Source organism: Rhamphochromis longiceps, linkage group LG6, assembly GCF_057381845.1.
Source record: "Rhamphochromis longiceps isolate RC_006_pf linkage group LG6, R_longiceps_female_GT1.1, whole genome shotgun sequence".
Taxonomy (NCBI): Eukaryota; Metazoa; Chordata; class Actinopteri; order Cichliformes; family Cichlidae; genus Rhamphochromis; species Rhamphochromis longiceps.
Window position 1 is genome coordinate 15534564 of NC_140562.1, and position 24460 is coordinate 15559023.

Consider the following 24460-nt stretch of genomic DNA (forward strand, 5'->3'; position numbering starts at 1 on the left):
CTACAGTGCCTAAAGACAGGATGACAGCATGCAGTGGTCTTTTATCAGTGTCTGAGACAGGCTTCTGTGTTTTGAAAAATGCAACATTACACCAATTTGCTTGAGGGACCAGCACAAACAAACTGCACACTATTAGAGGGGAAACATTCCTCAGATGGTTGGTGGATCTGGCAACCTGTCTGCTTGGCACGTCTTGTGTTCTGTGTGTGAGAGTGCACAGAGTTGGCAGCACTACACACGCTCCTCTGTCACGGTCTCTTTCAACATCTGTCCTCTTGGAGAATGACCCACCAGGCTTCCACACAGAGGAATTCAATACACTCTCCAGAGAGGAGAACTGCCACTTTTATGTCCAACAACTGAAACGGCTGTGCTGATTTATCATGTGTGTTATGCTGCATTTGAAACACCTGCCATATTTCCTTCCAAGCATCACAGGGGAGGTCATTAATTGTGTCCCATTGGAGAACCTCATTTTTTCAGGTGCTGATTTTAATTTAACATTGGTCAGATTAATGAAAACTAGACCGCTGAAACAGATGAGACAGATGCAAAATAAAATGAAATGGCTGAATAAACTTTTATGGATCATCCATACGCAACACAAGGAATGTGTGAATAAGTAATTCGGGCACCGTCCTTTTTGATCATTGGGTTCCAAACCTTGCTTTAACACTCATGGGATATTTTGAGACAGTACTCTTCGCCAAATTAGGACTTATGAATTTCATTTGGAAAATGCATCCTAAAAAAAATCAAAGGAAACTCCAAAGAGCTCTGTTTCTAATAATTAATTATTAAATAATAATAATTATTAAATGTTAAATAAACAACAATCAACAACAACAATCGCCTCACGGCAGACCCTACAATAATACAGACAAAGCCCCAACAATCGGATTACCCCCTACGAGAAAATCGCTTGGAGACAGTGAGAAACTCCCATTTAACAGGGAGAAACCTGTTAATTGGGACTGGTTGGTTCTAGAAGCACAGATGGCTTTGCTTTTGCTAGTTGTCCCTGAGCCTGGTTCTGGTGAAGCTTTCTTTCTGTTAAAAGGGAGTTTTTCCTTTCCACTGCTGCCAAAGCGCTTGATTATAGGGGGTCATATGCTGGCATCTGCCGTGACCTACAGGAGGTGAATGGAAGAAGACAGGACAAAGACATGCTGTGGAAGCGAGCCAGAGATTAATTATAACAAATAGTTAAATAGTGAGCAAAAAGGATCACTGAAGAAGTAACACTCAGTGTATCATGGGAATCCCCCAGCAGCCTAGAACTATTGCAGCATAAGTAGAGACACTGTCTGTCTCTCGAATCCAAATTGGAAGCTGGTTCCACAAAAGAGGGGCCTGAAAGCCGAAGGCTCTGCCTCTCATTCTGCTTTTAAATACTCTAGGAACAATAAGTAAGCCTGCAGTCTGAGAACCTAGAGCTCTAATGACTGATACAATAGTGATACAATACTATAATCAAGATAAGATGGGGCCTGATATTCCTTGTATGTGAGGAGTAGGATTTTATATTAGATTCTGGATTTGGCAGCGACCCAATGAAGAGAAACCAATATAGGAGAAATATGCTCTGTCTTTCTAGTCCCTGTCAGCACTCTTTCAGGGAGTTTTTAGGTCATGTTGATAATAACAAATTACAGTAGTCCAGCATAGAAGTAATAAATGCATGAACTAGTTTTTCAGCATCACTCTGAGAAGGATGTTTCTCATTTTGGAGATATTGCACAAATGGAAGAAAGCAGTCCTACATATTTGTTTAATATGCGCATTGAAGCACATATCCTGGTCAAACACGACTCCAAGATTCTCGAAGAGGCCATGTTGCTAGCGAGTCAGCTATGAGCTAAGCTAAGCTTAGCGATTCCCTAAAGACATAAATACTGTGAAAATAATTAGCGGCTGAATCAACAGACTGTTCTTTTGATAAAGCATGTGAAGATTACACTATGAAATAAGAAGTTATATATAAGTTTGAAATTAAATTGGCTAAGCAGATAAGCAACACAAAAACACTGCTTTGTGTAGGAACAGTAAGTGATACTCTGCCCCTCTGCTCAGAAATTGGAGAAATACCAAATAGACTGTAAAAGGACAAGTATGAAATTTAAAATGGAACACAGCAAATGGCCAATAAAATTAAAAAATAAATTTAATGAGCAGGGATATTGTTCCTCTAAATGACTGGGGGGGGGTTACATGAGTTGTTTTTCTTCTGCAGCTGATCACACTGGTTGCATCTTTATTCAAGACAAAGTCCCAAAAGATTTATAGGGAACTTGAGAAAGTTTGTCTTTTAAAGAGACAGTTCACCCCTGTATACACATACGTACAGGCCAATGGAAAACTATGTCTATTGGACGCTGGGGTGAGCTGTCCCTTTAAAGTGTATTCAGCAGCGGACTTTCCCTGCTTCTTTGCTGGATCTCCGCCCACACTAAACGCTCAAATCTGCCACTGGATGCAAACCGGACCTAAAACAGTCCCGCCCACTGGTGGATAACTTCTGTGTTAAACACAGCTGCAAGCCACTCAGTGGGAGGTCATCCACTGAAGGAGACACGCGGGACGGCTGTGATTTGGGTACTACAGTGGAGATGCTGTAATCCGGAGACAAGCGCTCTCAGAAACTTTCTCACTCTAAAAGCGTCTACGATGTGGAAACCTGTGTGGGTATCAAAAGGCCTCCTCGGCTCCGCGGGACCTCGCGCTGCTGCCGCCGCGGTCACCTGTCTGCTGGTGACCGGGATGCTGGTAGTGACTGGCGGACACCCAAACTGCAGAGTCCCGGAGGAGCTTCCAGCCGCGGGTACGAGCGGAAAAGTTTTCTCAGCATATTTCAGCAAACTGACCCGGGAGAGAAGAGCGGTGAGCGGCCCCCCGCGGAGCAGCGATCCAACCGGTCCGGTGGAGCGTCTCTCCCCGGCTGATCTGTTCATAGCGGTAAAAACCACCGGCAGGTATCACCGGCAGAGACTGGAGCTTCTTTTGGACACCTGGATATCCAGGAACATGCCACAGGTAGGTTTGATGGCCCACCTGTTACTCAGAAACGGGCCAGCTTCTCTTCACATCATGACGACAGGATTTGGTTTTAAGCACTTCGGTTTCAGCCCTTCGGTAGTCTGTATACTTGTGTTTCTAGCACCCTTTAGTTTCAGGTCAACTCACTAAAGGCACAATTGGGGAAGGCGTGTCCTAAAGGTTTCATACACCGAAGGCTGCGATTGCCATTTACATCCCCAAGTCTTTGTGTGAGTCCGGGACAGGCTGGACTGGGACAAAATAACATGGCCCTGGAAATGTGGGTCTAGGCGGCCACACAGCACGTGACAATTAAAAGCCAAGTTTTAGTTATTAGTAGTTGCTCATGGTCAAAGTAGCCATTCGTTTTACATGAATCCTTTATATTCGGCCCACTAGGAAAATGCCCCTGTAACCCAGATTATCAGTCCTGCCCTGAACCGCACTCACGGCTCTTTGATGCTCCAGGCAGGGAGCTGTAAAACGGAGATGGGTCCTTCTGTAATGTATGAGATGTAGATCAGAGGGCAAACAGGCTGATCACACTGCTGCTGATGTGCTGACACGATACAGCTACAGGCAGGCCTAATGACATGAGCCAATTCAGATCATTTTTTTCTTTGTCTCTGCGATAACATTAACATGAAAGAGCTGCGCATTTAATCTTATCGATTTTATTTATATAGCATCAAATCACAACAACAGCTGCCTCGCCTTACTTTGTAAGGTAACTATCTTACAGTAATAGAGAGAAAACAGAACAAACACCAACAGTGAGATGATCCCCTATAAGCAAGTACTTTGGCGACCTTGGGAAGGAAAAACTCATTTTTAACAGGAAGAAACCTCCACATTCTGCCTTGGTGGTCGGGGCTTAAGGGGAGGAAGACAACTTACTTTGCAGATTTTTTTTTTTTTTTTTTTTTAAGTCTTTTGAGATGAATTATTTCAAATTATCATCAGGATTCAACATGAAACTGTGCTTGCAGCTGAATTTTAACCTCAAGCTACCCAAACAAGATGTTTTTGTCTCTTGTGCTATAAATGTTTTCACTCAGACTGTGTGCACAAGACTAATCATCAACTAATCATTTTCATGTTCTGAAAAAAATAAGTCTTCAGATTTTTTTTGTAATTGTGTCTATTTAAAAAAAAAAAAATGAAAACGACTACAAAATATTTTTCAACTTTCTCCCAAATGAGTCATTAATGAATTGGCCGATCACTACAGTTTCCTTTCTAAACGTTAGTCCTGTGATGAGGATTTAGAAGTGCTGGAGTTTTAGGGAGAGGCTGGTACAGGAGGAGTTTCAGTGCCTCACAGATAAATATTTAAGATCAAACAGGACGAGCAGACAGCTTTTTGGTCTGAGGTGCGGTGGTGAGTGAGTCAAGGATGAATCCCTTGCTATAAAACACATGGGCCAGCGGTTGAGTGCACCCAGCAGCTTCAAAGCTCGTAATCAAAGGCAGACGTGACTGCGGATCGTGCGATCATCCATTTAAACCTCAGTGTTTGAGGGGATGAAGCTCATTCGAGTTCAGTGCTACACCCAGACTGTTGACATGTAAATACAGTTTATGTGGAAATTGGCGTGTGCGTATGGGGCATAATCGTGCATTAGCTCTCACAGTCAGGTGTTTGTAACCCTACCTGTTTCCCAGACACACCTCTGTACTGTAACATTGCTGAGTAATGGAAACACGCACAGTCAGAGACCTTCACAAACGCACACATACCCTGGGAACTCGAAGGATTTCTCATGGGAAGTTACAAACGTGTCTGATCACGAGGATAAACACGCGCGCACTCCACCACACACACTGACTGGCTTTTGCTGCTTTTTTTTTTTTTTTTTTCTCCCTGGGTTGCCAGCCCAACTCCTGGCAACCTACCCCCACCTCCCAAAAAGCAAAAAAGGTCTACATTTTCTCCTCCTCCCCCCGCGCTGCTGCCTTCTTAGACTGGCTCAGGCGTGCACTGGTTTGTCATAGAACGCACTCTTACGCAGGCGTTCTGATGCAGAAGCTGACTCTGGGGGCTTAAGAGGCTCAGAGTGGGGAAAAAAAGACTGACAGAATCTCACAGCTGGCTGGAGTGTTGTTTTTTTTGGGGTCAGTCACATTTACTCTCTTGATCACGTAGTACTTAAAGCAAAGATTTGTTGATATATTCATGCTGCATGTCAGGAGGGAATAAACTGACTCAAGAACAAGGAAAGAGCCTGGAAACAAAGAGCCTATAAGATGCAAAGACTTGAATTTATTTTGTCAAATGAAAAAAGTGTGCAGTACATGATAGATTTGTGGACTGCGGTAAAGTGAGCCGTCATTTGTGAGCCGCGGTCAAGCCAGCCGCCTCCTATCTGCCGCATAAATTTCCTTGCGCTTTTACACCAGTCTTTACGGTAGCGCCTTTTCGCTTTATATCCTGATTGAAAGCCTAGACTCGCGCACACACGCACGCGCGTGAACAGTCACACGCGCGCGCGCACACAAATTACAATGGAACAGCTCAATACAGCCATCGTGACAGTCTGGTTGCATATTCAAAAATTCATTAAAAATCATTCTTAAAAGTTGATGCCAAGCTTTCAACACAATCCTCTTCTCGGACACCTACTTTACCTCTGGGCCAGATTTACTGTAATATTACTCAGAAATCACAGTAAACTCATATTCAGTGCAATACAGTCAATGCACTACAATTATGTTTATTTCAAAAATTCATTAAAAGTCATCCTGAATAGTTGAGGTCCAACTTTCAACACATCCCCCCTCTGGGACACCTACTGTACCTGTGTGCCAAGTTTCAGCCAGATTTACTGTAGAATTCCTCAGAAATAAAAGGGTACTTGTATCCAATGCAGTCAGCCAATGCACTACAATTGTGTCAATTTTCAAAAATTCCTTAAAAATCATCCTGAGTAGTTGATGTCCAACTTTCAACACATCCCTCCTCTAGGACACCTACTGTACCTGTGTGCCAAGTTTCAGCCAGATTTACTGTAGAATTCCTCAGAAATTAAAGGGTACTTTATTCAATTCAATACAGTCAATACAATAGAATTATGGAAATTTCAAAAATTCATTAAAAATCATCCATAATAGTTGAGGTCCAACTTTCAACACTTTCTTACTCTGGGCGTCCTACTGTACCTCTGGGCCAAGTTACATCTCAATTCACTGTAATCTTTATCAAAAATTGAAAGAACAATTATATGTCAATGCTGGATGTGTGTCCTTTCTAAGTGACACTAAATAACAGAACTCAGGCACATCAGGGAATAATACAAATGGCGTATTTATTAAACAAAAACAACATACAAAATATCTCTAACCCATACTACATAACCTAAAAAGAAACAAAGGGACACTTAGAAGCACAAGGAAACAATACTGAAAGGGCAAGAGACACAGTCCAAACATAATCCACAACTAAAATGCCAAAAGAACAAGTCATCCCACATAGCAGACGGGTCTTGCCTGGATCTGGTGTCAAGCCGGCACTGCTGGCTGACTTCTGGCATGGTAAGATGGCACTGTTTATGTGATGGCATGCCACATTTGGCCTGATTGGGTGAATGTGACATGTTGTATAGAGCACTTTGAGTAATATGGGTGAGTAAAAAAGTGCTGTATAAGAATCAGTCCATTCACTGTCTGAACAGAGTTTCGTCATGTTACTTTTGCACTATTATGTTCCAGCACATGTTGTTATTACATGGCTTACATGGCTAAGGTACACATTAGGCTGACATCTGGGGCCAGAGCTGAAACTGTTCTGGGCCAGCACAGGGCCAGCAGTGTGTCTGCAACTGGCCTTGTGCTGGCTCATGTGTGGGCCACCTCTGGTAAACCAGATCTGGGCCACCATAGGGCCGTCATTCTTTGCGGTACGCAGGCCATGTGTAAGCACATTGTGTGGGACAGATCCAGGCCATACCAATTTTGCTATGTGGGAGGAATTATGTAAAAATAGAAACATCATAAAAATGAAAATGAACATAAAGTAAAATGTACTGAAAAGAACATCAGTATGGCCATCATTATTTGCTTGGAAAGTCTAAAGTTCCATGGCTTTGAACAGCCAAGAGAACGCAATGCCCAGCTTAGAATGACTAAAAGTAACTTCTTTTAACATTCTGTCATTCTGCTTCTATATCAAAAATCCACTAAAAATAGTCATCTGGCAGGTAGCTCCAAGCCCTCCTGGGTTTTAAATGCACCTTAGAACACACATGCATCAACATTACAATGAGCGGGTGGAGGGAGGTTCGGAGTCTTCTCTCACCCCCGTTCTCTGCGACCTGCTGGAGCAGGGGGGCTAGGACTAGGAGGAGGAGTTGGCCGTCCGACTGCGGTCTGGAGTGTGGAGCCTTCCTGCTGCTGCGGAGTCGGGGCGGTCTGCCTCCCCCCACCGCAGGGAAAAGGGAAACACCACCTGGGTCTGGGTGCAGTTCCCCCCTCCAGGGGCGGGGGCACCTAGACCCGGTTTGTAGAGTACGCTTGGGGAGTGTGATCGTGTGTACAACGTCTCTTTATGTCTGTCTCCACGTTGGTTGAGTGTGGAGTAAGTGCATATGAGAGCATGAGGGTGGGAATGGATGTTTGTATCTGTGTGTGCCTGTATGTCTGTGTCTATATGTCAGGTTGGGTGTCAGGCGCCACCTCTCTGGGGACATCTCAGGCCCTCCAAGGTTTGGAGGCCTATCTCCCCCTACCACCACTTCCCCTGCCAGTGGCGGATCCCCTCAGACATCGGTGCGTTGGTGGTTCTTTGTGTCCGGGGATGGGCGTCCAGGTACACACTGGCTCACTCATTGGCGGCCGCTTATCGGGGCCTGGAGCCTGGGGCTCGCTCGGGCCACTTCGGAGGTGGGGTGCCCCCGGCCTCTCGGCCTGGGGCTCGGTCACTCAGGCGCAGCTGGCTGCCGGCGGAGCTCACGGGCGCGTCACTGCAACTCCCCCTGGCTTCTGCTCCGCGGCTGCTGAGTGAGCCCTCATCTGGGACTCTCCTCAGCTCTTTCCAGGACAGTGGCGCAGCTGCCCCTCTGTTGGTCTTCCTTGGTCTCTTGTGTTCTGGGGGCCTCTGGATGTCTGGAGTTTTGATCTCCTCCACACCTGCTTCATGCCCTGGAGGACGGGGCTGTGGCCCCCCCACACCCTCTAGCAGATTATTACATGAAGGAACCTTTTAAAAAAACAAAAAACAAGCGCGTCCATGCTCACAGGTGTACACACGGGTGATCACACCCACAAACTACACCCTTTTTGGCTCCTACCTCAAAGCACACTGTGTTCTGTTGATCTTATGTGCTGCACAATAATGTTTAACATTTAGTATTTACTGTCATATTCCCATATATCATTGTGATGTTGTTTATTCTATTACTCTTGTTCTCTTCTGCTTGCTTTCTTTTTTCTTTCTCAGCAGGTGATCCAGGTGATTGATATACCGTATTTTCACGACCATAAGGCGCACTGTGCTAAAAGGCGCAGTCTCAGTTATGTGTGCCCTTACTGTATTTAACACACACATAAGGCGCACTGGACCATAGGGCGCATACAAGTACCGTATGCGTATTTAAAAATAAAGCGGGAGCAAACGTGAATTCGGTACCTTACTCACATTTCTATTGCCGGTAATCGTCATCATCAACAACACACAAGCATACAAGTGTGCATATTTAAAAATAAAGCAGGAGCAAAACTGAGTTTGGTACTCACATTTTTATTACCAATAATCGTCATCATCAACAACACACAAGCATACAAGTGTGCGTATTTAAAAATAAAGCAGGAGCAAAACAAAGTTTGGTACTCACATTTTTATCATCAATTAAACCCATCGAAGTCCTCATCCTCTGTGTCTGAATTGAACAGCTGCGCTAAATCTCCATCAAACATGCCAGGTTCACTGTCTTCACCGTCAGAGTCACTTTCCGTGCCGTGCGGCTCCTCGGAAACGATGCCGGCTTTTGCGAAAGCTCGAACAACAGTGCCAGCAGACATGTTAGCCCAAGCATCTACAATCCATTGGCAAATTGTGGCGTAACTCGCCCGGCGCTGCCTTCCACTCTTAGTAAAACTGTGGTCTCCACCGGTCATCCATCGCTCCCAGGCCGCTCGCAGCCTTACTTTGAACGGGCGGTTCACACCGATGTCCAGCGGTTGGAGTTCCTTTGTCAGGCCTCCCGGAATGACAGCAAGCTCACAGTTCATTTGCTTCACAAGTTTTTTCACATCGGCTGTGAGATGGGCACGCATAGAGTCACAGATCAACAGCGATGGTGATGCGTGGAAAAAACCACCTGGTCTCCTTACATACACCTCCCTCAGCCAGTCTTTCATCATTTCCTCATCCATCCAGCCCTTTTCATTTGCCTTAATGATGATTTCTGCTGGAAACTTCTCTTTAGGCAAAGTCTTTCGCTTAAAAATCACCATAGGCGGCAGTTTCTGTCCATTAGCATGGCAGCCAAGCACAACAATAAAAGAAGACTTTTCATACCCCGTTGTGCGTATCGCTACCGTGCTGGTCCCCTTCTTCTCCACAGTGTGACTCACCGGGATGTCAAAAGTGAGCGGGACCTCGTCCATGTTTGTGATGTGGCTGGGCTGGATGTTTTTGTCGCCGATGTGTTTGCTGCAGTAGGAGCGGAAGATGGCCAGCTTTTCCTTATAATCCGCTGGAAGTTGCTGCGCTATCGTAGTCCTGGTCCGGATGGAAAAATGGCACCGTTTCATAAAACGAAAGCACCAAGACGGACCTCCTTGGAAATGTTCAATGTTCATCTCTTCAGCTAGTGAAACTGCTTTTAGCCGAATGGTGACCGTCGAAACGCTTCTCCCGCTCGCTCTTTGCTCGATGATCCACCGCTCGAGTCTTTCCTCCAACTCGGGCCACCTCGCCTTATGTCCGCGGAAACTCAGCTGCGTTTTCTTGACCTGCCGGAGCTTGTTTTCCAGCTTCCTCCATTTGCGAACCATCGATTCGTTTATCTTAAATTCTCTCGCCGCTGCTCGATTTCCATGTTCCTCCGCGTAGCTGATGGCCTTCAGTTTAAACTGTGCTTCGTAAGCGTGTCTCTTTGCCATTTTCAGGGTTGTTAAAACAACGATGTCCTGCATAATGCACATACCTGTTCTTTTATACAGGTATGTGCGATTGTCCCGGTATATACGATCAACGCCCACACTTCACCCTTTAACGTTCTCATGGTGTTCTCTACTACGTCCTCCTTACAACACATAGGGCGCACTGCGCTACAGGGCGCGCCGCACTTTTTGAAGAAAATCTAAGACTTTTAAGTGCGCCTTATGGTCGTGAAAATACGGTATGCATTTTTTTTTCTCTGCCTGTTCTGTTGGTTTTTGTCTTTTGCCCTTCTCCCCCGTCCCTCTTCTCAGCTGTTTCTCTTTCCCTCTTTCTTTCTCCCCTTCTTTCCCCCAGTCAAGTCTGTCCCGTATTCAGTAAGTGAAAATAAAATAAACAATAAAAGGTGAATCAAATGGACCATTACGGCAAGGCTGGGATGGTCAGTTTGGTAAAGTAAATCCGTTGGGCATCTTTCTTTGCCTTTAGACAACAATTCTGATGGCAAAAGAGCCAAACGGGACAGGCCAAAAAAAAAAAAAAAAACCTGAAAAAAAAAAAATAGTCATTTGAAAAAAAATATTCGCCACTTTTCATCAGTTTGGGTTCCTCTGTTTATAGCAATTTTTAGAAAAGAACCCAATACCTTTGTCACTATACAGTTGTACAGTGAGATACAGAGCATCTCCTACTCATTGCAAACATGCTGGGAGGGTGGCTCTATCCGCCTTAGTGCAGCTGCTGTACCATACTGTGATGCAGTAAGTTAGTAGGCTCTCAATGGGCGAGTGGTGGAAGGGTGAGCTGTAGTCCACAAAGAGCATTCTGGCGTAGCTCTGCCGCTGTTCTAGGTGACTCAGCACCGAGTGGAGGGTGATGGCATCTTCTGTGAATCTGTTTGCACGGTATGCAAACTGGTGGGTGTCGAATTCTGGGGGGAGGTAATCCTTGGTGTGCTGAAGGACTAGTCTCTCAAAGCATTTCATGATTACCGGTGTGAGGGCCACAGGGCAATAATAGTTCAGGCTGGTGATGGGAGACTTCTTTGGTACTGGGATGATTGTGGCTGATTTTAGACAGGATGGGATGGCTGCTTCATCCAGTGAGAGGTTGAAGATTCTGGTGGAGATGAGGGTGAGCTGGTGGGCACATGGTCTTAGCACTTTACCACTTATTCCGTCTGGACGCCTTCCTGGGGTTCACTGCTAGGAACACTCATCTGACATCGTGCTCCGTTACAGTGAATGGAGCGGTGCAGGAACCAGGTGAGGATGAGGATGGGAGCAGGGCTGAGGCAGATGAATGCTGCTGTTGTGGTGTTTCAAAGCGGGCAAAGAAGCTGTTTATGTCCTCTGCTAGCTGCACACTCAGGTTTTCTGTTTTCACAGTTCTGCCTCTGTGGTTTATGATGTCTATTATTCCATGCCATGTGTTGTTGCTGGACAGGTGGGACCCCTTTTCAGGTCAGCTCGAGCAGACCTGTACAGAGCTCTGTCAACAGACCTACAGGGAGTGCAGAATTATTAGGCAAGTTGTATTTTTGAGGAATCATTTTATTATTGAACAACAACCATGTTCTCAATGAACCCAAAAAACTCATTAATATCAAAGCTGAATGTTTTTGGAAGTAGTTTTTAGTTTGTTTTTAGTTTTAGTTATTTTAGAGGGATATCTGTGTGTGCAGGTGACTATTACTGTGCATAATTATTAGGCAACTTAACAAAAAACAAATATATACCCATTTCAATTATTTATTTTTACCAGTGAAACCAATATAACATCTCCACATTCACAAATATACATCTCAGAATCAGAATCAGAATCGTGTTTATTGGCCAAGTATATGTGCAGACACATACAGGGAATTTGGTTCTGGTAGATGGTGGCTCTCAAGCACAGCAATGTAAATCACACACACACACAAGTGTCTATATATACACATTACACATACATACACAAAGCTATGTAAACCAACTATAAATAACGAATCTAAACTTATATACATAAAATACAGAAATGAATGAGGTGGAATGAATACTACAAAATGTACATAAGGTGCAGTTGCAGTCTGGCAGTGGGAGCAGTGTGACAGGTCAACTGTTAAGAAGGGAGATGGCGAGGGGAAAGAAACTGTTCCTGTGTCGGGTGGTCCTGGTCTGCAGGCTTCTGTACCGTCTGCCAGAGGGCAGCAGATCAAAAAGTCTGTGTGCAGGGTGTGAGGGGTCTGCGATGATTTTCCCTGCCCGTTTCCTGGTTCTTGAGAGGTACAGATCCTGGATGGAGGGCAGGGGGGCGCTGATGATCCTTTCTGCTGCCCGTACAGTCCGCTGCAGTCTGCTCCTGTCCTGTTTAGTGGCTGCTCCATACCAGACTGTGATGGAGGAGCACAGGACAGACTCAATGACCAGTGTAGAACTGGATCAGCAGCTCCTGTGGAAGACTGTACTTCCCCAGTTGTCTCAGGAAGTACATCCTCTGCTGGGTCTTTTTGAGGATGGAGTTGATGTTGGTCTCCCACTTCAGGTCCTGGGAGATGGTTGTACCCAGGAACTTGAAGATCTTCACAGTCGACACAGGGCTGTCTGATATGGTGAGGGGGAGCAGAGTTGAGGGATGTCTCCTGAAGTCCACTGTCATCTCTACAGTCTTAAGAGTGTTCAGCTCCAGATTGTGCTGACTGCACCAGAGTACCAGCCGCTCAACTTCCTGCCGGTATGCAGACTCATCACCATCTTGAATGAGGCCAATGACAGTGGTGTCATCTGCAAACTTTAGGAGTTTGACAGCAGAGTTATTGGAGGTGCAGTCGTTAGTGTAGAGGGAGAACAGTAGTGGTGAGAGGACACATCCTTGAGGGGCACCAATACTGAGGGACCGGGTTTCAGAGGTGATCTCCCCCAGCCTCACTTGTTGCTTTCTGTCTGTCAGGAAGCTGGTGATCCACTGACAGGTAGCTGGTGACACGCTGAGCTGGGAGAGTTTGGAGGAAAGAAGTTCAGGCACAATGGTGTTAAAAGCCGAACTAAAGTCCACAAACAGGACCCTGGCATAAGTTCCCAGGCGGTCAAGGTGTTGCAGGATGTAATGCAGCCCCATGTTCACTGCATCATCCACTGACCTGTTTGCCCGGTAGGCAAACTGCAGAGGGTCCAGCTGGTGGCCTGTAATGTCTTTCAGATGGGCTAACACCAGTAGTTCGAAGGATTTCATGACCACAGACGTCAAGGCGACAGGTCTGTAGTCATTCAGTCCTGTGATGGTGGGTTTCTTGGGAAAAGGGATGATGGTGGAGCGTTTGAAGCAGGAGGGAACTTCACACAGCTCCAAGAATCTGTTGAAGATGCGAGTAAAGATGGGAGCCAGCTGTTCAGCACAGGTTGTGAGGCAGGAGGGTGAGACACCGTCTGGTCCGGGGGCTTTCCTGGGCTTCTGTTTCTGAAATAGTTGGCTCACATCCTCAGTGTGTATTCTGAGTTTCAGGGAGGAGGAAAGGGGGGTGAGAGGTGTGGTGGAGGTTGTTGAGTCTGGATTGGAGAGGGCGGTGGTGGTCGTTGAGTCTTGATTGGGGAGGGTGGTGGTGGTCGTTGGGTCTGGATTGGGGAGGGTGGGGGTGGTCGTTGAGACTGGATTGGGGAGGGGGAGGGTGAAGGGGAGAAAGGTGGAAGGTGTGTTGGGGGTCAATGTCTGAAGCAATGTCTCTGGGGAGGGGAGGGTGAGGCGTGGGAGTCTGTCCGTCTCAAACCTGCAGTAGAAAGTGTTTAACTCGTTGGCCAGGTCTTTGTTTGCTTCAATAGTGGGTGGGGGGCGTCTGTAGCTGGTGATTTCCTGCAGGCCCCTCCACACTGATGCAGGGTCGTTGGCTGAGAGCCTTTTCTGTCTAAAGTACTGGAACGAGCCGCCCTCACGCAGCTCCAGCTATTTCTTGACAATAACAATCTCTATGAGAAGTTCCAGTCTGGTTTTAGAGCTCGGCATAGCACAGAAACCGCCCTTCTGAGAGTTTTTAATGATTTGCTTTTAACTGTTGACTCTGGTTGTGCTGCTGTCTTAGTAACCCTGGACCTGACAGCAGCCTTCGACACTGTTGATCACAACATACTGCTATCCCGCCTTCAACATTGTGTCGGTTTAAAGGGCACTGTCTTAAAGTTTTTCCAGTCCTATTTGAATAATAGGAGTTTTTCTGTTCACCTTGGTGAACTGTCATCTCCCAGAGCTCCTTTAACCTGTGGCGTACCTCAGGGGTCCATACTAGGCCCCCTGTTGTTTATTCTGTACTTGCTCCCTCTGGGCGATGTGCTCCGTAAACATAATGTGTCCTTCCACATCTTTGCCGATGATATTCAGATCTACCTCCCTCTGAGGTTGAACTGCAATGTTTCTTTGCAGCCGCTACTCTCCTGCTTGTCTGACATTAAGACTTGGATGACTCTTAACTTCTTACACCTTAATGAAAGCAAAACTGAAGTCATTGTGTTTGGGCTTCCTAAAGATCCCAACTTCTCTCTTGACTTTTTGGGACCCCTAACCTCCGATTGCACTTCTTCCATTAAGAGTCTTGGTGTTATTTTTGACAATGCTTTTAAACTTGATAAACAAATCAGCTCTGTAGTTAAGGGATCTTTTTATCATTTGCGGATTTTAGCCAAAGTCAAGTCTTACCTTTGCAGGAACGATCTAGAAAGAGTGGTCCATGCTTTTATTACTTCACGGCTAGACTACTGCAATTCCCTCTATGCTGGCCTAGATCGTTCCTGTCTACATCGCCTTCAACTGGTGCAGAACGCTGCCGCTCGCCTGTTGACCGGTTCAAAAAAAAGAGACCACATCACTCCGGTTCTCTGCTCTCTCCACTGGCTCCCAGTTGCCTTTAGGATTGATTTTAAAATCTTATTGCTGGCTTTTAAGGTTTTAAATGGCACTGCACCTTCTTACCTGTCAGAACTCCTTAGAACTTATCGCCCCAGGAGATCTTTGAGGTCAGCCGACCTGATGCTTTTAGATGTTCCCAGGTATAAATTAAAGACAAAGGGAGAGAGGGCGTTTGCTGTGGCTGCACCCAGACTGTGGAACAGTTTACCTCCTCACGTCAGACTCTCCAAAAGCCTAGAAACTTTTAAAACCGCTCTTAAAACTCACCTCTTTTCATTGGCTTTTAGAAAGGTTTAATTTATTTGTTTTATATATTTTTATTTTATTTTTATCAGCGAGGTGTTATTACGAAATTGTGTTCTATTGTATTTTTATCTGTATTTACTGTACAGCACTTTGGTCAGCCTTGGTTGTTTTTAAATGTGCTCTATAAATAAACTTGACTTGACTTGACTTCCAGCTTCTGGGAGTAGATCCTTTTAGCTGCTTTGATCTCCTTGGTCAGTGTGTTCCTGGCTTGCTTGTACAGGACCCTGTCACCACTTCTGTAGGCGTCCTCCTTGGCCTTGCGAAGATGTTGGAGTTTAGGAGTGAACCATGGTTTATTGTTGTTGTATGTGCAAAAGGTCTTTGTTGGCACACACACGTCTTCACAGAAACTGATGTATGATGTCACAGTGTCCGTGAGCTCATCTAGGTTCTCAGATGCAGCTTCAAAAACAGTCCAATCAGTGGAGTCAAAACAGTCCTGCAGTTCCTGCTTTGCTGCGTTAGTCCACTTCTTCACAGTTTTGACTACAGGCTTGGCACGTTTGAGTTTTTGCCTATAAACTGGAATAAGATGGACCATGCAGTGATCAGAATGTCCCAAAGCTGCCAGGGGCACAGAGCGATAGGCATCTTTTAGAGTGGTGTAGCAGTGATCCAGTATGATGTTGTCCCTGGTGGGGCAGTCTATATGCTGTCTGTATTTAGGGAGTTCGTAGTTTAGGTTTGCTCTGTTAAAATCCCCAAGAATAATTGTAAAGGAATCCGGGAATTTCCTCTCCAGGGTAGTAATCTGGTCAGCCAGCTCGCACAGTGCGTTGTTCGCGTTGGCCTGTGAAGGGATGTAAACTCCGACCAGCATGAAGGAAGAAAACTCCCGCGGTGAATAAAAAGGTTTACAGTTGATGAGAAAACTTTCCAAGTGTGGGCTGCAGTGTTTCTGTAACACTGTGACATCAGTACACCAACCTTCATTAATGTAGAAGCAGACTCCACCACCCTTTGTTTTCCCTGAGAGCTCTGTTTCGCGGTCCGCCCGGTGAAGTTGGAAGCCCGGCAGATTTAAGACAGCGTCTGGGACTCGCTCACTGAGCCAGGTTTCAGTGAAGCAGAGGGCAGCAGAGCGTGCAAAGTCCTTGTTAGTCCGGTTTAAGAGCAGTAATTCGTCGACTTTGTTTGGAAGAGAGCGGAGATTCGCGAGGTGAATGGAGGGGAGTGCCGTGCGGAATCCTCGCCGACATTCAAAAACAAAACAACAACAAATCAGCGACCAATATAGCCACCTTTCTTTGCAAGGACACTCAAAAGCCTGCCATCCATGGATTCTGTCAGTGTTTTGATCTGTTCACCATCAACATTGCGTGCAGCAGCAACCACAGCCTCCCAGACACTGTTCAGAGAGGTGTACTGTTTTCCCTCCTTGTAAATCTCACATTTGATGATGGACCACAGGTTCTCAATGGGGTTCAGATCAGGTGAACAAGGAGGCCATGTCATTAGTTTTTCTTCTTTTATACCCTTTCTTGCCAGCCACGCTGTGGAGTACTTGGACGCGTGTGATGGAGCATTGTCCTGCATGAAAATCATGTTTTTCTTGAAGGATGCAGACTTCTTCCTGTACCACTGCTTGAAGAAGGTGTCTTCCAGAAACTGGCAGTAGGACTGGGAGTTGAGCTTGACTCCATCCTCAACCCGAAAAGGCCCCACAAGCTCATCTTTGATGATACCAGCCCAAACCAGTACTCCACCTCCACCTTGCTGGCGTCTGAGTCAGACTGGAGCTATCTGCCCTTTACCAATCCAGCCACGGGCCCATCCATCTGGCCCATCAAGACTCACTCTCATTTCATCAGTCCATAAAACCTTAGAAAAATCAGTCTTGAGATATTTCTTGGCCCAGTCTTGACGTTTCAGCTTGTGTGTCTTGTTCAGTGGTGGTCGTCTTTCAGCCTTTCTTGCACTGAACATAAGTTCCCTGCAATTTCTGAAGAATATTACAGTAAATCTGGCTGAAACTTGGCCCAGACGTACAGCAGGTTTCCCGGAGGAGGGATGTGTTGAAAGTTGGACCTCAACTACTCAGGATGATTTTTAATGAATTTTTGAAAAATGACATAATTCTATTGTACTGACTGTATTAGATTGAATAAATGTTTCCATTAATTTCTGAGGAAATCTACAGTAAATCTGGATGAAACTTGGCACACAGGTACAGTAGGTGTCCCAGAGGGGGGATGTGTTGAAAGTTGGACATCAACTACTCAGGATGATTTTTAATGAATTTCTGACATTTCCATAATTGTATTGACTGTATCGGGCCGCTACATTGTAATTTGTGCGCGCGCGGGTATAGTCTTTCAATCGGCACATAAAGCGAAAAGGCGCTACCGTAAAGACTGGTGTAAAAGCGCAAGGAAATTTATGCGGCGGATAGGAGGCGGCTGGCTTGACCGCGGCTCACAAATGACGGCTCACTTTACCGCGGTATTTGTGGAGGGTACACAACGCAGTGCTATGATGGGTTTTGCTATTTAGTGTCCTAGGAAGTCCTTTGCATTCAGTTTGTGGCTGGAGGTTGCAGCAGACTTTGGACATCTGCCCTGCTGCCAGGTCTGGACCGCAGCATCCTCTCGCATCAAGTATTCATCTGTCCGCTGGCAGAGCAAGAAACTTCTTGGCAACTTTTGTGGAGAAGTTCTGTAGACTTCAAGGAAAGCTGTAGCACTAACAGCATTTAAATGATCTTTAGCTGCTAAATGATTTCGCTGCAGCTCTTTGTCCTCTTACCATCGAAATGCAGTAGAATCTTTTTGTTCTATGTAGGAGTTTTGGGGACTTCAGATGTTAAGTTTCTAACGCCTCACTCGAACATAGACAATAAAGTCATAAACGAACCATGAAGAATTCTCTTTATGAACAACAATGAAAGGAAAACGGAGAGACAGATTAAATCCACTCAATCGGAGATTCCTGAAACAAACTGTCTGCCAAGTACAGTGATGACCTTATGTATTAGATACTTGCACTTGCCACACTTGTTTACCCTAAATTTGATATTGAGAAATTGGGTGATTTTCATGGACTTCCATTCAATAGAGTCGCCCCCTGCTGGCCATGAGAAAGAATGTCCCTTTTCAGACCCACAGTCTGTATTTAGCTTTAACATATTAGCACAACAAGCTAGGTGTTAGCGTTTAGCTCTATACGCCCTTTTTCTTTTTGGGGGGTTTCAGTTTTTTTCATCAGTTGGCTCTTTAACACTTTAACTGCTTTTATGCTGGACTGAGCTGACAGGATGTAAAATCATCAGATACCTTGTGTAAACGGCCGGCTGCATCATCCTACAATGGGGGAACTAATGATGTGATCCCCTGCTGAATTTGTAAGTTTGCTCACTTACAAATTCAGCATGGGATCACATCATTACTTCTACCCCTGAACATTTGCGGGGACTAAATATGACAACTCTTTACCCCCCCCCCCCCCAGGACCTATAAACGGGTTCAGAATTACTCCCAACAGTGGGCACATTATACCTGCGATTTTTTTCATTTCAAACACATTGTCCTGGAACAAAAAAAGCCAAAACAACAGACTATTTAGAGACTTGTATGTTTGTTTTTTTTTTTTTTTACTTCCGGTGGAGGGTTACGAGGTCTGCACAGCTTCCTGAGTGCACAGTGACCCTCAACCCTGTCACTCACCACATTAACGCTCACACAGACGCGCAGCGAGGGGGTCGAAGCCAGCTGCTGCGCTGCTGATAGACGGGAGGCTTACCTTTGGCCTGGCGCTCAGTCAGCACAGCGTCGGTGCTGCTTACTGCTGCTTCGTGGAAACGGGATGAGTCTCACCTGAAATCACAAATGTGATCTGTGAAATGCTGATGCAGTCATCACCTGCGTGGTTGCTGTTTTTCTTTCTGTGCTACTCGGGAAAGATTACTGAAATAATATGACCGCCGTCGTGTTTTGTTTGTTTTTTTCTTTGTTCCACAGACATACGTGTTCACTGATGGGGAGGATGAGAAGCTGAGGAAAAGAATAGGTGAGACACACACACACATATGCGCACACGCACACAAACACACACAGCAGTTTTGCTGAGTAGCTGCAGTCTTATCTACAGTGTGCGAGGCAGGAAATCAGGGACCAGGCTGCTGACTGGGCAGTAATGTTTCCACAAAGTGCAGGAAGTCACTTCAGTTTAATCAACAGGCCTTTCCTCCTCTTACTCATGGAATTGTTCATCTTTCAATCAGTTATTCTTCTCATTGTATTGCACAGTGCAGAAATGTGTAATTGGGGTGTTTTTATAAGGGTGTTTTGAAGCAGTCAGGATATAATGAAATCCAATACTTAAACAGCTCCACTGCTTAAGTCGAGGCTGCCTCGATCATTGATTTCTGCTTCTTATTGATCATCAGGAGCTCACCTGATCAACACCAACTGCTCGCAGGCACACAATCGTCAGGCGCTGTCCTGTAAAATGTCTCTGGAGTATGACGCTTTTATCAGCTCTGGGAAGAAGTAAGGCGCAACCCACACCACACTGCACCACACACCCACATACACAGTTTACTAACCCACAGCATTGTTATGTCGCAGGTGGTTCTGTCACGTTGATGATGATAACTACCTGAACACAGGCTCCCTGCTGAAACTCTTGTCTCAGTACAGCCACACACAGGACGTTTACATTGGGCGGCCCAGCCTGGAGCGACCGATAGAGGCCACGGAGAGGCCCGGCACTGACGAAATGGTAATTTGGCATGATTTCGTAGAACAGTTTTACCTTAAAATTGAAATATTGAATGTTTTAGGTTTGTAACTATGCAGGCTTGCGCCTTTTTGTTCCTTCTTCTCTCTCATGTTTTCTTTCTTTCTACTCCTGGCTCTCTTTGACGTCACAGACGGACGGGAGTACGGTGGCCCCGAGAGGTCAAACAGACTGTAACATAAGAAAACACCAGCAAATAGAAAAAATGCTGCAAAAGCGCACTAAACACAACAGGAGCTGAATGAAAAGAAGTAGAAAAAAACGATCTCGCAGTAACGTGATGGAACAGCTGCGGAAGTGACAGAAACCAAAACATGGGAAGGGTCACACTGAGACACGCTTAAGGTGGAGGATACATCAGTGTTTTCAGGGAGAAAAAGATACTGTGTGTGGGGTTATTTTTTATTTTTTTTAATTGCATGATTCATATAATCGTGTCAATATGTTTGTAATTAGCCAGATACTGTTAGCTTGTCACTTCCCCAGCTGTTCTCATGTTATCGTCTCCCCAAAAACACTTCAGTTGTGTTCTGTGGGGGTTTGTTAGCGTTTATCTTGCCTATTTGCTGCTGTTGTAAGTGTTTGACTGATCAGGGCCACCGTACAGCAGCCCCTTCCACTAGCTGTTTGAGAGGGGCAACCAATAAGAATAAAGCTGGTTTAAAGTTAGTTGGAAGGCAGCGACAACAGCTTGTTTCAGACACTGGGACACGCAAAGCTACTCTAGAATAAAAACATGAAGCTGAAACAATTATCACACAATGGTCCTAAGATTGTTTATCGACATTCAGAAATTTGCAAAAGTGGAAAATGAATAAATTAATAAGAGAGGAAGTGGACAGTCCATTTATATTCATGCTGTGTGTGTGTGTGTAGAAGCAAGTGCGTTTCTGGTTTGCCACCGGAGGAGCAGGGTTCTGTCTGAGCCGTGGCCTCTCCCTGAAGATGAAACCTTGGGCAAGGTATGCCCTCACTTAAGATGAATTTGTTTTTTTGTTTTTTTTAAATTAATTAATTTTTTTGGCACCGTTTCAGCCTCAGGTCTCATCTACTGATTCTTTCCTTCTCTGTTCTAGCGATGGCACTTTCATGACCACAGCTGAGCACATCCGCCTCCCTGATGACTGCACGGTTGGTTACATCGTGGAGGCGCTGCTCGGCGTGAGCCTCATCCGCTCAGGGCTGTTTCACTCCCACCTGGAGAATCTGGGACTGGTGTCAGACATACACAACCAGGTACACACGTCCACACAAAGACTCATTGTGACGCCAAAGAAACGAAAAGGGCAGATGAGGAGACATCTTGCACAAAGACCAATCACAGTTTTAAAGAGCGTGATTAAGATCTGCATCAGAATTTGAGGATCTCTCCCTTTTGCTCAGTTTCACAAACTTTGCCTTGGTGGCTTTTGCTCACAGACAAACTAACAAGCCTCATATATGTCGCCCTCCCATCAGGTCACTCTCAGCTATGGCACAGTGGACAACAGCAGGAACACTGTTAACGTGAAAGGCCCGTTTACTATAGAAGAAGATCCCACCAGGTAAATTTTCTGTGTCAACGTGTGACCGTATGTTGTCAAAAACATTCGCTTGTCTGCCTTCTCACACACGTACATGAGGGATTATTATGTCAGCACATCATATTAACAGCGTCAACCCTTCTGGGAAAACTTTCCGCAAAGCATAAGAGTGCGTTTATGGGAATCTTTGATCATTCTTCCAGAATCTCATTTGTGAGGTCAGATCCTGATGTTGGATGAGGCCTGGCTCGCATCCATTTTATCCCAGAAGTGTTTTATCAGGTTAAGGTCAGAACTCTGTGCAGGCCAGTCAAGTCCTTCCACACCAACCTCACTCATCCACATCTCGTTTTGTATACTGGTGCGCAGTCATGTTAGGGGTCATCCCCAAACGGTTCCCACAAAGTTGGGAGCACAAAATTATCCAAAAATCTCTTGGTATGTTGAAGCATTAAGAGTTCCTTTCACTGGAAAGGCTTGGCCAAGCCCAACTCCAATCCCCCTCTACCATACTTTACACTTGGCCCTGGAAGTGATTGACAACGGCGTTGGTAGTTTAGTTTGTTTCCTTATGTAATGTTGAGCACAGGACACAACGGTGTAATTGTTTGATCTCTAAAATAGTCAGTAAAAAATCAAAAGGTCACCTTCACTGTGATTATTTACAGTTCAAGGACCGTAGCACATCCAAGCAAAGCAAAACAAAAGGCTGGAGAACACGCTTCCTCACATTAAGGGGATTCCTTCCCTTCTTTCCCCCCTCCCTTGGCTCTTTGGCCAGTAATTATATTGTTGTGTATTGAATTGAGGTAATTCTCTTTATTTATCTACTTTGTTAGCAGGTGCTGATGGCAGTGTGCCTAGATGGTGGGAGGTAATGAGATAAGCTCGCTGTGAGCCACTGGCGGCTAATGGAGGGGAATAGAAAATCAGTAAAGCCTGCAATAGTTTATTTTATTCTTTATTTTTTTCATTTATTTTTTTAAATCTATTCATCGTAATCCCACAGCTGCTTTGGCAGTCTGCTTTCAAATATAGTTTTCATACATGTGTAGTAAGCTTTATGTAAGCACTTGTGGTGCATGTTTTACTACAAGTTTCCTGGCTTTGTCCTCTGTCTGTCTGTGTGCGTGCGTGTGTGACTGATTGTATCCACGGCCTTATTTTGAAATCCCCAGTTGGCAGCTTCCAGGCATTGTCGCACTCATTTCCCCCCTCTCTCTCAGATTTAGGTCTGTCCATTGTCTGCTGTACCCAGACACTCCTTGGTGCCCCGGCCCCTGGCGACTTTAACACCCATCTAGAGACAAAAGAGGGAGGAAGGGATGGACCGATGGGGGAGAAAACGTAAATATCTGCCGAGTCCCGCCGCTCCCGACTCCGGAGAATGTCTCGAGGCAGTTGGGAGATTTGTGTTTGCCTCTCTACAACTCAACTAGAAGACAGGCTTTTTAGGACACTTGAACTCTGACCCAGTGTGTAAAAGTCACGTGTCTTTTACGTGGAAAACTGATGGAGATTGACTTTTTTTTTTTCTTTTTTTTTTTTTTTTGCCAAGCTGTGCTAACTGACGGCTTATTGTGCCTTCATACTCGCAATGCTGACCCCGACAGTATGAATTTTATTTATCTGACTCTGCAGTAATGCAAAAGGCCTTCAAAATGTCAAAGTCAAAGATGCTTTTCTCCTTCAAGCAGGGCTTTTTAAAGTCTGTATGTTGGTCTGACTACATGGATTTATAACACATTTTATGATCATAAGATCGCATTCATCCTCTGAGAACAGGGAATGCCAACGCCAGCTTACTCATAGCAAACTCTCAGCTATTTTAGTTTCAAGTTTATCAGGCCTGGAGCGACGATTCAGGCACGCACCTCAAGGCCTGAACTTTTGCCGACATAACCCAGGGAAGCTGCAGTCAGATCGGCTGATCCTTAGCATGCCGGTTCACGAACACGAGAGTCTGCGTGATGTGTGATTGCGCCTGTGGAAGAATGCCGAGCAGGTATTAGTCTATTGAAGTCACGATGAGTCATGCCTTCTGCACGCTCTGAGGCGGATTTTCTCCTGCTGCGTGCTACACGAGAAAGGGCAAATTTGCCCTATGTGTCGATCTGATTTCACCAGTGTTATCTGGAGTTTGTGTGCAAGATATGACACAGTCTGAAAGTAGAGAGATGCTCAGTACCAGTAGCGCCGCTCCATTAGGACTTTTATAGAATTGGCCCCACTTGGATCTAAACTGCTGCATAGTGTAGCCTGTCCTGCTTTCCTTTGAGCATCCTCTCTCTTCTTTCAAGAGATTTTTTTTACAGCAGAGAATGTATATCACTGCATTTCCCCATCATGAAGGAAAAAAAAAAAAACCACGTGTCCATAGTGTTAAACAATGTGGGGGTTTTTTTTTTGTTTTGTTTTTTTAACATCAGTGTTCAATATAAACCCCATTCTTGGGTGTATATATTTTAGAACTTCACGTTTTTCTCTTATTTTTGCTGTTTGCAGTTTGTCATTTGATTAAAAGACTAAAAGGAACAGTCTGACATTTTGGGGAAATGACTTTCTTCTCTTGTTTGTGCCTGGCTACTCTGTCATATGATGTAATGTCAGTCTTCTCATTTAATTCTCCAAGAAAACAATCAGATTCCCCAAAATGTCAAACTGTCCTTTACAAAAACTTCTTTGTAAAGGTTGTTATTGATGCAAATGGAAGGAACATGACTGCACTGCTTCGAAAATGTTTTTGTTTTTGAGCATTGACTCATGTTGAGTCGTCTTGATGTCTTTCTGTGTGTTGAAGGAAGTTTGTGCAATTAAAAGTCCACCCCCGCCCCTCCCCACGTGAATGTGTATATATAATAACTGTTGCTCCTGAAGCAGAAAG

At 45.2% G+C, this 24460-nt stretch overlaps 1 protein-coding gene across 1 annotated transcript; it reads left to right on the forward strand.

Annotated features, from left to right (window-relative positions):
- The first annotated feature begins 2515 nt into the window (after window positions 1-2515).
- Window positions 2516-24460, forward strand: LOC146667708 (beta-1,3-N-acetylglucosaminyltransferase lunatic fringe-like). Its single transcript, XM_085409374.1, has 8 exons — window positions 2516-3033; window positions 19273-19321; window positions 19701-19803; window positions 19882-20035; window positions 20930-21015; window positions 21130-21289; window positions 21512-21597; window positions 22803-24460. Exons 1-8 carry the CDS (start codon window positions 2668-2670, stop codon window positions 22867-22869), a joined length of 1071 nt encoding a protein of 356 aa, XP_085265500.1. The 5' UTR covers window positions 2516-2667; the 3' UTR covers window positions 22870-24460.